Source organism: Setaria viridis, chromosome 1 (genome assembly GCF_005286985.2).
Source record: "Setaria viridis chromosome 1, Setaria_viridis_v4.0, whole genome shotgun sequence".
In the NCBI taxonomy this organism is placed as follows: Eukaryota; Viridiplantae; Streptophyta; class Magnoliopsida; order Poales; family Poaceae; genus Setaria; species Setaria viridis.
The window spans coordinates 28444344-28462084 of NC_048263.2; the positions used below are offsets into that span (position 1 = coordinate 28444344).

At 46.4% G+C, this 17741-nt stretch overlaps 1 protein-coding gene and 1 pseudogene across 1 annotated transcript; one reads left to right on the forward strand and one right to left on the reverse strand.

Moving 5' to 3' along the window:
- Positions 1-2339: 2339 nt before the first annotated feature.
- On the forward strand, positions 2340-5408 carry LOC117841600 (2-hydroxy-palmitic acid dioxygenase MPO1). Its single transcript, XM_034722024.2, has 4 exons — positions 2340-2788; positions 4741-4803; positions 4891-4962; positions 5055-5408. Exons 1-4 carry the CDS (start codon positions 2468-2470, stop codon positions 5169-5171), a joined length of 573 nt encoding a protein of 190 aa, XP_034577915.1. The 5' UTR covers positions 2340-2467; the 3' UTR covers positions 5172-5408.
- A 3518-nt stretch (positions 5409-8926) lies between these two features.
- Positions 8927-17088, reverse strand: LOC117855469 (AAA-ATPase At3g50940-like; annotated as a pseudogene).
- Between the last annotated feature and the right edge of the window lie 653 nt (positions 17089-17741).

The following is a 17741-nucleotide window of genomic DNA, read 5'->3' on the forward strand; positions in this document are numbered from 1 at the left end:
AGCGCCAATTACTACTCGGAATATCTCCAATGGCTCGACTAGTTTCCAAGCTCGGAGGCTAAGCGCCAATAACTACTCGACGTGGCTTTCACGGCTCACCTGACGCATAAGCTCGAGGGCTGGACACAGCAAAACTATTCGGATGGCGACTTGCGTGAAGATTCAAGCCCCTTGGATTGATTATTTAATCATTCCAAGGCTCGGGAGTTGATAAGCTACACCCAACAGTTGATTTTTCAAGTTGAAAGAAGAAAGTTTATGATTTTATTGACCCTCAGCCTGATCCTACGATTCAACCTAAGGCTCGAGGGCTACTTCATATGGAGTGCGACTTTCGCTGCCCTCCATATATGAAGACTACAATATCGAGATGATCAAGGCTTGATCACACTACAGTCTCATGGCAGCTTTGAGGAACTTTGAAGATTCAGCCAGACAAAATACTCGAAAAGCACCAGAACTACTCGGTGAGGATCCGAAAAGTACTCGAAGACTGCTGCATTCGATTATGAAGCGCTCGAGGGCTTGTCGGGGATAGATCCCCAGTACCCGCAAGGAAGGAAGAAGATGGATTCCTACTAGAATTCCTCTGTAATCCTACTAGAATTTATACCACGTTTTCCTCCTTGTAACCAACTAGTTATCCTACCCCCTGGAGTATATAAAGGAGGGCAGGGGTACCTAGATCAGCAGGCACAACATGAGGGCAAATCCTCATACCTCAACACCCAAGCGCAGGACGCAATATACAACACCCCAAACAGGACGTATTACACTACTCTGGCGGTCCGAACCTGTATAAATTCGTGTCTTGTGTCCTCGCTTTTACCTTCAAGTTCCAGGTCAGGCGATCCCCCACCAACAAATCTACTACCTTAGGATATCCCTCGGTAGGTTGCCGGGTATAAAACACTGTCAGACGTTGCTGCGAGCTTGGTGGTGGAAGGAGGCAGCCGCCGCTGATGCTTGGATTTGAAGTGCGAAGGGAGGACTAGAGGAGCCAGGGAGCCGCCCGTCCTGCCATCCCTCGTAGGTGGCCGGGTAACTAATCACCCACCCCGGACTCGGAGGACGGAAGCTTCGTGACGCAAAGAAAGACAGGCTGCAGGCTGACGGGAGGAGAATAGATGGCGCTATTATTTTTTTACTAATAGGTCGGGCTCATTCTTAAGGTATGCCAGGCCCACTTGGCATACCCATTAGCTCCACCACTTGGGGTAACCGGCTAAGGCAGAGGTTATCCAAGCAGTTGCTGCATGGCTAGTTGAGCCCCTTTGGTAGGACTGTGTCACTCTACCTTCCCAGCACTATGCATTACTGTATGCTACGGCTTTGTATTGTAGTGGTGCAAAAATGAATTAGGGTTGGGGAGAAGAGAAGTAGGCGAAGCTAATTGGCTGTTAGCAGATTCTTGAGCCGCTTATGGTGAAGCTCTACTAGCAGGGGTGGACCTAGGGCCCGGCGACCCTAGGCGGCTGCTCGGGCTCCAGCGCACTCATTACCAGGTCAAATGAGTCATCTACATTAGCAACCATGCTCTGTCGGAGATAGGAAAGGCAACAGTCATAGGGTTCGTCCAAGCTCAATTCATTCTTGGTCCACCACTGTCTACCAAAGGATGAACGTTAAAAAGCTCTCACGAGAGAAAGCCGAGCAGAGGCCTTGCAAAACGCGGGCTATGCCTTCCTCCACACGCAGAGAAGAAAAATTAGTGGCTCAATGCTAGCTCATTCCCCACCCAAATAGCTAAAAGACGCATGTGCTCCTGCTATTTTACTAGACTTCCCACTGGGCCCTTTGGTTCTAATCATTAATCAAGAACTCTTGTTGAAGAAGTAACAAATTCCAAAATTTGCTCCTTTGTTAAAATGTTGAAGTAGTTATTCGTAGGTGGATTGTTAGTTTTCTAAAACGAGAGTCACCTTTGTATCCTATTGAATTTGCATCATATTTTGCCGTGATCATAAATGCCATCCGAGTCAGTGACACGTGAGAGAGTGGGAGTTGGACCATTTGGATCAACAGCCCGTGGCAAATTGGGGAACCCATTGTTAATTTGAACCGGCAAAACCCCAAACGCCTCGATTTGCATTAGGAAAATTTGAAGAACGTCCATATGACACGTTATTAGAAGAAATCCTCCTAGCTGAATTAGTATCCACTTTAGATCTTTCGATTTTAATCCAAACAGACTTAAATTAAAAACAAATATCCAATAGCAAAGCAAACGACAGAATTTTGCCCATACTTCCACCACGGTGCGCGTACCGTATGAAGGATTGTTAATGCAGTGTACGGCACGGAGTACAAAACTGCCTCCCACCGGTTCACTTGTGTAGTTTGTACTCGACCATCGAGGTCACGAGGACGACCAGTCCAAGACATCGAGCAGCCCGCGGGAACGAAACCCACCCAGCAAAGCGACCCGAGGCAGGCAGGCAAGCAAGCAACCAACCCCAAGGGAGCCATGGCGAAGCCTCGCGGCGGCGGCGGCGGCGGCCTCCTGGACCTGGAGGGGCACTACGCCTTCTACGGCGCGTACCACAGCAACCCTGTCAACGTGGGCATCCACGAGCTCTTCGTCTGGCCCATCTTCCTCACCGCGCTGCTGCTGCTCCACCTCACCGCCCCGTCCGCGCACGCCGCCGGCATCGGCGCCGCGGTCTACGGGGCATACTACTTCCTCCTCGACCGCCGCGCGGGCGCGCTCGCGGCCTTCCTCTGCTTCCTCTGCTGGGCCGCCAGCGGGGCCCTCGCCGCCCGCCTCGGGTTCTCCGCTGGATGGAAGGTATTTTGCATCGGTCGCCTTGTTGAGCTCGTCCTGATGGTTTGTATCATGTCCCCCGTGCCTGATTGAGATGTGTTTGTACCTTGCCCCGTTGCCCGTAGAAATATCATGTCTCTAGTTGTAGTACGCTGATTTGGTATCCATGGGGGGAATTGGTACTCTATCTGATTAAGAGATGATTGTAATTTTTCAGATAATCTTCATCGTTAGTGAGTACTGAGTAGTGCTTAGACGGTTCCTGTGCTTTTAGTCGCACTGTAACTACAATTTGGGATTTTGGGGTGAGTGACACGCTTCTATTGGTGCGGTAGGGATATTCGGATGATGCTGTTTACTGTAGATTTCGACAATTTTAGTTTGCAGTCTATGCCCGTTCAGTTTTTAGTAAGGGATTCACATCACATGTGAAGTTTTGGTTCAGTTTTTTCCTTTTGTTCTGAGGTGGTTGATACTGAGAAATTGAAAGAGCTTTGTCTCTTGGAGTGGGTTTTGTTATGTGAAATTATGATCTAGCTCTGTTATATGGATTTCTTAGTTGAGCACTCAATTTATCCTATGGTAATTTCATTTGCATAGCATGCTGATGTTTTTCTGAGTTTGTCTTGTTTACATGATGATGCTATAGGGAACTATTGCAACTGTTGTATTTAGTTTGGATATAGTCAATAGGGTAACAGCAGAAAAAAAACTGCCATCTTTTATTGACCAAGTTTACTCAATATCCATATGCAGCATCGATGCTTTAGGTTTTGTTGTGAGTGAAATGGTCAAATGAATGGTGCGCAGATGTATTGTTAATATCATGATTAATATTGATATTCTCTGGTTTGTTGTTCGATGGTCAGCTGCGGCCAGAATTAAATATCAATGCATTCGTAGTTGAGCTGATCATGTTGTGTGCAATGCTTTTCATTACTATAGAATAGTTAAGGGTTTTGGAGATTATTTGTTGGATGCTAACTAGATTGAATTGCATCCTAACTGATTAGTTCTGGAAACCTGCATTCCCATTTGTCCAAAGGATTCTGACCATCTCCCATGCTAACATTAAGTTACTGACTTGGGTTGGGACTCTTTTGCTGATGTGCAAAGGTCTGGATCAATGATATAATAGGATAAAATGTACATACTGGATAAATTATTTTTAGTTCATTGTTGGCCTTCATAAAACTCCTCCCAAAATATGAAACTATCTGTCTCTTGACTTCAACTATCATACCTTTAGCATGGCAAAAGTAGTGTGGTCAAAGCTCTGAACATAGAGTGACCAACTATATATACTGCAACCAATAGCATACTCTGGTCTAAAGTTAACAATATTACCATCTATAGATTGTCATATAAACAAGATGGTGCTGTCTTACAGTACAAAATTGGCAGATTTGTAACAGTACTTGCTCACTATTGATGTGTCAATTCCTTCTAGTAAACTACTTGTATAACCACAAGAAGGCAGATTGCATTTGCTTCATCCACTGCTAATTGTTTGACCATTAGTGATCACTAATGGTGCTTCTAACAAACTGATTTCCTGCATTTAGTTACTTACCTGCGTCAACAAGAAGGCATTTTAGCACATCTATGCTAAACTGTGTTTGAATAAACTAATTCTTAAGCCTACTTCCCGCAAGTTGATAGTTCTTTTAATCCAGTAAGTTGCTATAACTTACACATTTTAGAAGCTAGAATGTGCTGGTGTTTTCCTTACACACAGATCCTCTTTTGTAACGTCAGAATTTCAAAAATCTGATAACACTGTACATTGAATACAAAAGGTTTGCATTGTTTGCTTTGTTCAAGAACCTAGATGCCTGCAGTTAACAAATGAAATGAGTATAGAAACTCTTGTCTGTATTTCATATTGTCAGTCTGAACTGAGGTAGTTGCAAGATACTTCTTTTTTAATAAGTCTATGGTTCCATCATTAACTCATATGTGTTATTTTATTGAAGGTTGTATTGGTGGCTCAATTGTTATGTTGGACTATGCAATTCATTGGTCATGGAGTTTTCGAGGCAAGTCTCTGTCATGCTATCAGCCTTGGCACTAAGTATTTTGTAATCACACTAATTGATTACATGTAAACCTTGTCTTCATTCCAGAAGCGAGCGCCTGCTCTCCTTGACAATCTTGTCCAGGCTTTCTTGATGGCTCCATTCTTTGTGCTGCTAGAGGTAAACTTGTACATCGCTGTGGTTTTTGGGCTGCCCTGTTGCATCCCTGAATGGATAACAAGATCACCTCACGAGAATCTTGCTTGCTTCAGATTCTTCACACATTCGGTGGGTACGAACCATATCCTGGCTTCCACGACAAGGTGAGCAAGTTGATCGAAGAGGCTCGGAAGGAATGGGAGGACAACAAATCAAAGAAATCATCATGAGATGAGTGTGATCCGACAGCTCCTAACCACTGAGGTTTGCCTGCTCAATATGGACCTGCTGGATTGGATGAATCTATACCAGGGATGATTACTGAATACTGATGCTATTTATGTTGTAAGATGAGGACACTCTTGTCTGTTGTGTATATTTTACTGGAGATAAACTGATGTATAAATAATAATATATATGTATACTCAAATGTTAATGGTGGGCTGGTGGCTCATGTTGGGTCTCAACACTAAGTCTACCCCAACTCGCTTAGCACTGAGAGGCTCATTGTGGATGTCCTGAAACGCACGGAAACGCACGGCACCATCGTAAAAAAACTGTATTTCAGTCATAAAAAGTGATCGACAAATCCTAGGCCTTCCCCATAATCCAAACTTTGTCGCTATGCAAAAAGAAGATTTCCTGTCACATCAAATTTATGGTACATGTATAGAGTACTAAATGTTGACGAAATTAAAAACTAATTGCGCAGTTTGGTTGTACTTTGCGAGACGAATCTTTTGAGTCTAATTAGTTAATATTTGGACAATAATTCACAAATACAAACGAAACGCTACAGTGTCGTACAGTGATTTTTGCGGCGCCAACTTCGCCGAACTAAACAAGGCCCTAGTCTACAAGACGGGGCAATGGATGTTTGCAGTTCCATATAGAACTACATGCTGGTACTGCATATCTGCATACTTAGGGGGTGTTTGTTTCTTTAGTCCCTCCTAAAATTTCTGTTACATCGAATGTTTAGATACTAATTAGGAGTATTAAATATAGATTAATTACAAAATCAATTGCACGAATGGAGACTAATTTGCGAGACGAATCTATTAAGCCTAATTAGTTCATGATTTGACAATGTGATGCTACAGTAAACATGTGCTAATGATGGATTAATTAGGTTTAATAGATTCGTCTCGTGAATTAGCCTCCATCTGTGTAATTAGTTTTATAATTAGCTCATATTTAGTCCTCCTAATTAGCCTCCGAATATTCGATGTGACATAAATTTTAGGAGGTGCTAAAGATCCAAACACCCCTAACGAGACCATACCTGCATTGTTTTGGCTGTCGCATCAATAATCCATTAATCAGAAACGCAGTGTTATTAGTACTGAAATGAGCATATATTTGCCAATGGATCTACATTACAGTCACACGCTTTGGTCACCGATAGTTTCCACACCCGCCATTAAACAATTTCATCTTTATTTTTTTTCTTTGTTAACTGCCTGTCATTCCGTCACCATCGCTACCATCTTTCTTCTCATCTAGCTTCTGTTTCCTTTCTACGGATGGCAATGGGTGCGCGAAACCTGATGGGTTTTTCTCTATTAAGTTCGGGTGTGGGTTAATTTCTAAACCCACGGGTAAATTGATGGGTAAAAAGTCAGAACCAGCGGTTTTGCGGACGTGAGTCTGGGACTAGGATACCCACGCCTGTAAACCCATGAGTTTTTTCAACCCGGTCTGACATATAGAATAGCAGCCCAAACCAACCCATGTACCATTGTAAAATTCCTCCAACAGCCTGACCCATTTAGCATTGTATAAATATCTTTCGTGTGCACTCCAAACCCTAAACCTAACTCAGTCTCACTCCCAGTGATCCAGAAGCCGCGGCGGCAGCGCATCCAAATCGAGCGACCGAGGCACAGAGCGTCCCGCGTCCAAGCCCCTCGTCGAGCCCCGTCGCAGCTTCGCCAATCGCGAGCGGACGCGCGAGGTGCGACGCGACACGCTCGGCCCTCTAGCACTCAGCCTCAGTCCCGCTCTCGCCCGTTTGCCTCGCGCTGCCCGGCCGCCTACCTCCCGCGGTCTCGCCCTCTCATGACGCACCGCCAGCCTTGTCGTTTGATCTATACCTAATATTAAAGCGCAGTTGTTTCTTCCGACCGTCGTGGTTATTTTGCAAAAAAGTCCCTCAACTTTTTTAATCAACCCGCAGTCCCAGGAGTTAAACTGCCGTAGTTCATTTTTTCTCTCTCCTGTCGTCTTATTTCTTTCTCCATCCCACACTCCCTTCGTGAGCCCAAGCCAAGTAAAACCGGCAAGCGGCAAGCCTACCCCTCCTCTTTCTAGCAGTCCCTTTGCTTCCAATGCAGCGATCCTTTGCTTCCAATGCAAATCGCTGCAGGTGACTGCAGTTGAAGGCACTGGCGACGATTCCCCCTCCCTCAACTCTCCCAATGACGCGGGATACAAGAAATCTACAGCGCAAGGCCATGACCACGGGGGCTGCAGAGCGCAAGCGTCGAGGGAGGTTGCCCCTTCCTCTTCCTGCGCCGACACCGCGGGCGGCGGCAATTGCACCCTTCTGGACCATCCTCATAGGCAGCGGGGAGCTCAAGCATGGCATCCGGAAGATCGATTTGGGAAGCGAAGAGCTCGAGCTTTGTGTCTAAAGCTTGATTTGGGTTGCAGGAAGCTCACGCTCGGCATCAGGAAGCTCAATTTGTGTTGTTCCTTGCCGTCAACCCGGTCATGTTCGCCATGGCCAACACCAGCGGTGACGACTGCGAGCCACAGCGCCACGGACGCGCAGGCTGCAGCGGGAAGCACGTGCGACGGCAGCACTGCAGACGCACGGGGTGCAATGGGAGCTTGAGGGGTGGCAGAGGTCAGGGGTAAGGTTCAGGCGGGTGGCGGCACGGCAATGGTGAGCTTGAGGAGCAGCGTTGGGAGGTTGGGCGAAGTCATTGCGGCATGGCCACGGCAAGCTCGAGGGGCGGCGACCCCTCCTCATCGCGCCCCATCCTGCGGCAGCCATGCGAGGCCAGTGGCGTGGCGGCAGGAAGGTGTTGGTCGGCAGCCACCATGGATTGCCAGCCTGATGTGGGTCCCGCAAAAAAGTCTAGGAAGAAATGTCGAATCCTCCAACGCGGATTTGGCCGAGTCTTTAATTTGTAGGTAGAACATTTGATTATCATTGACTATATAATGAGGAGCAAAAGGATACTTGCATAAGTTGATTGCTCATATTTCTTGGAGCAACTAGGCCATGATGTCAAGCTGTCAGGCCAGGCATGAATTGTTGAGCATATTATAATCAAGGACTGAGCATTTATTTTAGCCTTGCAGTTTTTTTCTTTTTATAGGATGAAAGTTGTGTGGGCAATCTCTTATGTTCATAATAACATGCATATTCATAAAAGCTAAGACATGAGTTGCATTAGTACTAAATCTTACCAGAAGTTTTAATGCATGTTTAAACCAAATGTAGGATACATTACATATGTATAAAAATTAAGATTCCACCGTTCAAATAGGTCATGTAGAATTCAAAGGAGTTATCCGCTTATTATTATTAGAGATATACACAAATATTATGAAGAATCCTAAATCAGATTAGGAAGTGAAGCAAGCGAGCTAGGAGCTAGCGGATGACAATTGGGAGCAGGTAAGAAACCGTAGCAATGCAAGGGCATTTATGCTAATTTTATTCTCATTTAGGCATTGATCAGTGACATTTTAGTTCGATCTTGCTTATCATGAGCTGAACGTTGAACCTGGTGGCTTTAGTGCTTGAAGCTTGATTATGTATGCCAGTGATCATCTACTATCTATGCTTATTGATCTATCCATGAACTATGTGTGCTTGTGCAGCAGATTGTTGTTAACGGGCACGAGCAACCCGTGGGTGCCCGTAACCCGACGGGTATGGGTTTGGGTCAACTATTGAACCCGTCACATGTCATGGGTTTCTTGACTGGCAGGTTTTATATTCGCGGGCATAGGTTTGGAATGGCAAAACCTAGCGGGTTTGCCCATTGGCATCCCTAGTCTCGTCGCTCCTCATTAGAACCTCAGCAACCTCTGCGGGCGTCACCATCACCTCCTCGATCAGCTCCTCGATCTCTGAATACGTGACATGGTGGTTGATAGAATGATAATTGCTGGCAAGAATTCAGAAAGACTCTGGGTGCAGTAGCCCATGTGGATGTGCATGTCCATCCTGCCAGGCCGCAGCAGCACCAGGTCGAGCCGCTCCTTGTAATTGGTGGTGAAGATGATGACCCTTCCTTCCCCACTTGCTGACCACAGCCCATCAACAAAGTTGAGCAGCCCGGATAGTGTTCCCTGTGCAGAACATATACATTTTTATCAGCATAGCTGCATAGTTAAGGAAGTTGTGGAATCAATAAGGGAATGAAGGAGTTTCCTGCTATCCTGGATTCCAGACTCACTCACCTTCTGTTCTTCCTTTTCTTCTTCTGCAGATTGCAACTCGTGCCCCTCCCGTTTCATCTCGATGGTGTTAGATTGATCTCCTCTCTAATGGGCCCAAAGGCCCATTGGGATCCTGATCCGTGCCCTGATCCGGGGCGCCCACCCTAGCATTGGGTGGTGGGCCCCTGTCGTGCTGCGCTATATAAATAGGGTGGGGACCACGGCTCGGCTCACGAGGTTCGCCGCTGCCAGCCGCCCCACCGACACACCTACCGATCTAGGTCTTGCGCAGTAGCGACGGGAAGCACCGCCGTCGCCACGCCGGCAACCTGACACGGCACTGCGCATTGCTGCCTTGCGCAGACTTCCCCACGCGAACGCGAGATGGCCAGCAGCTCCGCTGCTACCACCCCTAAGGGTGAAGGTACTCCTCTCTCTCTCTCTCTCTCTCTCTCTCTCTATCTATCTATCTATCTATCTATCTATCTATCTATCTATCTATCTATCTATCTATCGCTCTCGGTTGACACCAGAAACCTCAAGACCTTCATATTGATCGTGATCCCGACTAGATATGCATCTAGAGATCCTAGGCATGCATCTAACAATGGTATCAGACACCTCACTAGAAGCTCTTCTAGATCGGGAAAAGAAGAAGATCGAAAAAGAAAAAGAAAAAGGAAAAGTAAAACCCTAACCCTAACCCTAGATATAAAGAAAAGAGGGACGCGGAGAGGCTTACCTGCCGCCGTCCTCACTGCCGCACGTCCACCGACGACGAGCGGCAAAGGCCGGCCGAGCCATGGGCTCGCCAGGGAAAAGCTCCACCCGAGCCGTCGGAGCGTCCGCTCGGGGCTCGGGGGGCGCAATAGCACCACCAAAGGACCGCTCAACGGCGGCGCGCCCAACCTCCGGTGGACGCGCGCGCCGGTGAGAGGACCTGCGGTGGCTCCGGCCCTCCTCCGTGGTCACCATGGCCCTCTGGATCTCGAAGTTCAGGAGGCTCGGATGGAGAAAGGGGGGAGGCAAGAAAGCAAGAAAGAGAGGGGGGCTACCGCGGCCGTGCGCTGGCGGGGCCATCCCTCAACTGCCACCGCCGGCCATCGCCGGGCTCAGGAGAGACGACCCCGCTACCGCAGCTGCGGCGCACGGACGCCGGGGGAAAAGAAGAATGGGGGCTAGGGTTTTGGCCGGGGCACATGTCGGGAGTTTTGATCCGGCGAAACACCCGGAGGACTATCCGATTGGATGAACGGCTGTGATTCACCGGACCGGAATTGGCCCAGGCGGGCGGGGGTGGCAAGCCGAAATCACGGCCTGGGCCCAGGTTGCGGCCCAAAAGTCGGCCTGCGGGGCCGCCAGACGCGGACCGTGGCTGCTGGGCCAAAGGCCAGCAGGCTGAGCTCACGGGTGGGCCGACTGCGTCGCACGGGCAAGCCTAGCGCGGGAATAGGTTGTGGCCCGTTTTCACTGCTGGGCCGAAAAGAGAGTTTTGCACAGTAACGCGTGACAATTTTATTTTCTATTTTTAGAGGCATTTCTTTGGTGTTTTTTGTATAGTTTTGATCTCCATTCAAATTTGAACCAACGGGATAATTTGTATTAGAGATTAATAAAGTTTAAATAGTGGTTTTGCTTCTGAAAATAGATTTATATCACAGTTTCCGCTGCAAAAGTTTAATTTGTTGCTCTATTTAAATTTAATTTGAACCAACAAGACAATTAAATTTTTGAGAGCATGATAAAGTTAATTTTTTTAAAAAAAAGTTAGATTATGATGTTGTTATTTTCTGACCAACGTTGTTAATAACTGTATCATGATTTAAAAAGTTTCCATGCTTTTATTTCTATTTCTGCCCAATGGTGATATAGATTTAAATTGCATAAACAGTTGTATGTTTTATTTTTTGACCAACGTTGGAAATAAATCATGCAATTGTTTTTATGATCTCACCTTGAATTGCAAATTTCAAGAGGATTCAACTTAATGGCTTGTCTCAAAGAGATACCTACTCTGAGAGGAGACAACCATGTAGAGTGGAGGAAGAAGATTGATTTCTCCTTCGTTTGTGGAGAAGTTGACTGGGTGGTGACGACACCACGGCCAACAGCTCCAGAGAAGCCAGTAAGGGCTGAAGGTGATGATGATGCTGCATGGCAGCAAAAGGAAAGGGATTATGCTCCTCTAGAGTTGGCATATAGCCTTGAAAACAAACAGTGGACCACTACCAACAAGAAATGTATGGCTTTGGTAAAGAATACGATTGAGCCTGCAATTTTGGGCTCGATAACAGAGTGTGACTCCGTCGCAGAGTACCTAAAGAAGATAAGGAATCAGTTCACTAGTTCCTCAAAGATATATGCTACCCAGCTGTTCAAGCAGCTGGCCATAGAAAGGTACACTGGAGGAGGAACTGGCATAAGAGAGCACATTTTGAGGATGTACAACTTGGCATCACAGTTGAAGTCAATGGATCTTGAGCTCAAGCCTGGGTACATTATTCATTTGGTTTTTGCTTCCCTACCAAAAGAGTTTGACACTTTTGTTGTCAACTACAACATGCAGCCAGAATAGTGGGACATGGAAAAAATGATAGCCATGTGCGTGCAGGAAGAGGATAGAATCAGATCTTCATATGGTGGTTCATTGCACTATGTGAAGGACAACAAGAAAAAGAATGCTAACTCTTCCTTCAAGGCACATGGAAAGGCTCCCATGCAGCAACAACATCACCAAAAGCCTCTCATAGTAGACAAAGATCAGTGTCTCCACTGCAAGAAAAGGGGGCATTACAAGAAAGAATGCCCCGACTGGTTGAAGTCAATAATGGCAAAAGGAGGTGAGAACACTATCTCCTTTGTAAATGAATCCTTGTATACACAGTATTTCAAATCTACTTGGTGGATTGACTTAGGTGCAACCGTTCATGTTGCAAATTCTTTACAGGGATTTCGTTCGACGAGGACTACGCAAAGAAGCGAAAGATGCGTTGAAGTCGCAAATGGAGTCCAAGCAGATGTTGAAGTGTTGGCGATGTCTCTCTAGAGCTAGTTGATGGTTTCACGCTTGTACTTAGAGATGTTCTTTATGTTCCTTTATTACACAGAAACTTGATTAGCATTTCACGCATGGACCATGATGGATATGAATGTCATTTTGGAAATGGAAAATGTGCCATTTGGTTTGATAATGCATGTGTTGGTGTTGCCATCCTTCACAATGAGTTGTATTTATTATCGCTGCGTGAAAAAGTAAATTCTGTGTGTGATGCGAATTTGAATGTATCCTCGTCAGAGCAAGAAACAAAGAAAAGAAAGAGAACTCATGAAACATCATTGAAATTATGGCACTGTCATTTAGGCCATATTTCGAGGGAGAGAATAGAAAGACTAGTTAAGAATGAAATTCTTCCTCAATTAGAGTTCTCAGACTTAGAACAATGCGTAGATTGCATTAAAGGAAAGTATGTAAAGCAAATTAAAAAGGGCGCTAAATGGAGCACGGGAGTTTTAGAGATAATCCACACTGACATTTGTGGACCATTTCCTATGAAAAGCGTGGATGGCTATGACTTGTTCATAACATTCACAGACGATTACTCCCGTTATGGTTACATTTATCCAATTAAAGAAAGATCAGAAGCGCTGAATAAATTTAAGATATTTAAAGTTGAAGTTGAAAATCAGCACAACAAAAGAATTAAAATAGTAAGATCCGACCGTGGGGGGGAGTACTATGGTCGACATACCCCATTTGGCTAAGTTCCTGGACCTTTTGCCAGGTTCTTGCAGGAAAATGGCATAGTAGCCCAGTATTCGATGCCGGGCGAGCCTCAACAAAATGGAGTAGCTGAAAGGCGTAACCGTACACTGATGGATATGGTGCGCAGCATGATGAGTTACTCCACTTTACCATTGGGACTGTGGATGGAGGCGTTGAAAATCGCCATTCACATTCTAAATAGAGTGCCAAGTAAGTCGGTGCCCAAAACACCGTATGAGCTGTGGACAGGAAGAATACCCTCGCTAAACCACTTGCGTGTGTGGGGCAGCCCAGCTAAGGCCAAAGTGTTTAACCCAAACATTGGGAAGCTAGACCCCAAAATAGTAAGCTGCCACTTCATTGGCTATCCAGAAAAATCAAAGGATTTTCGTTTCTACTATCCAGACAGATATACAAAGTTTGTAGAAACGAGACACACCATTTTCTTAGAGGATGAAATGGTGAGGGGGAGCATGGTGGCTTGAGAGATTGATCTTGAGGAGAAGTGGGTGTGTGCACCCCATCCGATGATTCAGGAACCATTCTTCTCGCTACCTGTTGTTCCCGCACCGACAGTTCCTGAGGTCGTGATGCAAGCACCCGCTACAATTCCTGATATTGTGGTGCAAGCACCTACTATGATTCCACCCGTGGAAACGATGAGTGAAAATTTGAAACATGTCCTTCAGAAGCCAATTGAACCCATCATTACACATGAGTAAGAGTTGCAGCAGCCACCTCTGGATGACGTGCCACAAGCAGAGGCACAGAATGTGCCTGTAAGTGAGGGGCCTAGAAGGTCTCAAAGAGTCAGAAGATCAGCTATTTCTGATGACTATAAAGTTTATAATACAGAAGAAGTTCATATGGAAGGTGATCCCACTTCATATGAAGAAGCCATGAAAAGCGTTCACTCATCAAAGTGGCTAGAGGCCATGGAAGATGAGATGAAATCAATAATTTCCAACAAAGTTTGGGAACTTGAAGAAATTCCTAAAGAAGCCAAAACAGTAGGCTGTAAATGGGTCTACAAGACTAAACGTGACTCCAAAGGAAATATAGAAAGGTATAAGGCGAGACTTGTGGCAAAAGGCTTTACACAAAGAGAAGGAATAGATTACAATGAGACTTTTTCTCCTGTCTCATGTAAAGACTCCTTCAAAATCATAATGGCATTGGTTGCACATTTTGATTTAGAGTTACATCAGATGGATGTAAAGACGGCATTTCTAAATGGGGATTCAGAAGAAAATGTCTACATGAAACAACCCAAGGGTTTTATCATGGAAGGCAAAGAGAATATAGGATGTCGTTTAAAGAAATCCATTTATGGATTAAAGCAAGCCTCTAGACAGTGGTATCTAAAGTTTAATGATATAATTAAGAAATTTGGATTTCAAGAGAATTGCGTCTATGCAAAGTTCAAAAATGGGAAATACATTTTTCTAATTTTGTATGTGGATGATATCTTACTTGCGAGCAGTGATATCAGTCTACTGCAAGAGACAAAGAAGTTTTTGTCCTCAAATTTTGATATGAAGGATCTCGGTGAAGCATCATATGTTTTGGGCATAGAAATTCACCAAGACAGAAAGAATGGGGTTCTTGGATTATCGCAAAGGGCATATTTAGAAAAGATTTTAAAGAAGTATAATATGCATGCGAGTAAAGCCACACCTGCTCCCATAGTCAAGGGCGACAGTTTTGGGAATTTTCAATGTCCCAGGAACCAATACGAGATCGATCAAATGAAAGCGGTTCCATATGCTTCAGCTGTCGGAAGCCTACAGTATGCTCAAGTATGTACTCGTCCTGGCTTAGCTTTTGTCACCGGGGTTCTTGGAAGATATCAAAGTAATCCAGGTGTAGAACACTGGAAGATGGTAAAGAAAGTATTACGTTACGCGCAAGGCACAAAAGAACTCATGCTTACATATAAGAGATCTGATTCCCTAGAGATAAAAGGGTATTCGGATGCAAACTTTGTGGGAGACAGAGATGATAGAAAATCCACGTCTGGTTACGTGTTCACTCTCGCAGGAGGAGCTATTTCATGGAGAAGCTCAAAACAGAAAGTAACTGCGTCATCCACGATGCATGCAGAATTTATAGCATGTCATGAGGACATGGGGCAGGCGATGTGGTTAAAGAAATTTATACCTGGATTGAGAGTGGTTGACTATTTTCAGAGACCACTAAAGATGTACTGCGATAATGAGCCAGCAGTATTCTATGCTCACAACAATAAATCAAGCAATGCTTCCAAAACCATTGAGATAAAGTTTTATGTTGTGAAAGACAAAATCCAAGATCGCACTATAAGTCTCAAGCATATAAGAACAAAGGATATGCTTGCGGATCCGCTTACGAAAGGCTTACCACCCAATGTGTTTAGAGAACACTTAGCCGGCATGGGTTTAAGGGAAAGCCTATGATTCCTGGATTGTAAAGGGCCCAAAAGAAATAGAATTGTTTCAAAATAGAGAGGTGTGTTGTAGCTGTTGATTCTATCGGCAATTAAGCTGTGATGATGAGGCATGCTCTACACATTAATCTACGATGAAACGAATGAAAGCGAAAAGTGTAAAGTTAAAAGTAAATGATGAGATCAAGGGGGAGAATGTTAGATTGATCTCCTCTCCAGTGGGCCCAAAGGCCCATTGGGATCCTGATCCGCGCCCTGATCGGGACGCCCACCCTAGCATTCGGTGGTGGGCCCCTATCGTGCTGCGCTATATAAACAGGGTGGGGACCACAGCTCGGCTCACGAGGTTCGCCGCTGCCAGCTGCCCCACCGACACACCTACCGATCTAGGTCTTGTGCAGTAGCGACGGGAAGCACCACCGCCACCACGCCGGCGACTCGACACGGCACTGTGCGTCGCTGCTTGCGTAGACTTCCCCACGCGAACGCGAGATGGCCAGCAGCTCCGCTGCTACCACCCCTAGGGGTGAAGGTACTCCTATATCTTTCTTTCGCTCTCGGTTGACACCAGAAACCTCAAGACCTTCATATTGATCGTGATCCCGACTAGATATGCATCTAGAGATCCTAGGCATGCTATCTCTAGGCATGCATCTAACAGATGGAGCAGTCGATATCTTCAGCCACGATGATGGATCGGTTTCTCATGCCGATGAGAAGCCTCCTGAGATCTGAGTTGCTTTGGACTTCAGTCAAGTCGAGATCATATATGTCAAACCTGAGATGGTTGGCCATGGCCGCGATCAGGCTGGACTTGCCGGTTCCAGGAGGACCATACAGCAGGTACCCCCGCTTCCATGCCTTGCCAATCCTCTTGTAGTAATCCTTCCTCTTGATGAACCTGTCGAGGTCATCGATGATGGATTGCTTCAGCTTCTGATCCATGGCAAGTGTGCCGAATGTAGATGGGTGGCGGAAGTCAACCGGGGACCATATGTCCGGGAACTGGTTCATGTGTATCTGGAGTGATCTTTCCTAATCTTTGATGGCCTTGGCTGTGGACACGATGAACGGGAGGTAGGATTTGAGGGCTTTCTCCTTGTGCCTAGCTCCTGTGGAAGCTCACCTCAAATGAGCGCACCTCTTGCTGACCGCCATCGCCGTTGTTGCTGGGGTCATTTCTGATCGCGACCTCACGGGAGATGAAGCGCCGCCCCATCAAACACATCGGCCATCTCCTCGCCCTCCGCCATGCTGACCAGCATCGTCTCGCTTTCGTCCGTGCTGCTGACCCGCAGGCACTGCTGCCTGTCGGTGGCAATGCTCGTGGCGAGGTAAGTCTTCACCGCGCCGTAGACGTGGTAGCTGATCAGGCCGTCGGTCCTCTGCTCGACGACGATCGTGTGCAGCGGCGACGCGTGCCACCTCAGGTAGCCGAGGCGGGAGAAGAGCGCCTCGCGCACCTCGGGCGGCACCACCTCGTTCGCCACGCCGCGACGGAGGCTGCCCCGGGGATGGCGTTCTTGTAGGACTCGATGGCCTTGTCGTAGGACGCCATGGTGAGTGAGTCCTTTGCCTCCTCTCCTGCACACCTTTTCTCTGTGTACGTTTTGCTCGTGGTTCTTGATACGGAACAGCGGCTGTCGAATTAGGGGAGGAAAGTGGAAGAGTGAGTTGATGTTGGATTGGCGTGGAGCTGCTGGGTGGCTTTCGTGGTTTCATGCCTGAGTTTGGGACCTGAGAGTGACCATGGGATCGATGGCTTGGTCTGAAAGTAACAGCAATCTGAATATGCTCTCCCATCTCCGAGGTTATTGTCCACGTGATTCGCTGCCATTTCTTGATGATGTGCGATTACTAGGTTTAGTTTTTCTTAATACTGTATATGCGTGAATTGGGATAGATCGTGTGGGAGAAGGTGACCGCCAGGCTCAGGAATGAGGCCTTCGCGTGGATCCTGGCGGGTGCAAAGCATCTGGGGAGTATATATGTCTGCGTCAAGTTTGTGACTTGCTTGTCCTGGTGAGCAGTAGTCGCTTGACGAGCTGGTTAGAGTTTTCGTGCGATGCACGCGGTGCAATCTGTTGAAACACATTTGTTTTCTGTTAAAGTTCAGAGATGCGCATGAGCGCTTCCCGCCTGATTATGTGATTGATTTTCTCTGAAAGTTCTCACTTCTCATGCATATTGGAACATTGCCAGCCCGCGTTG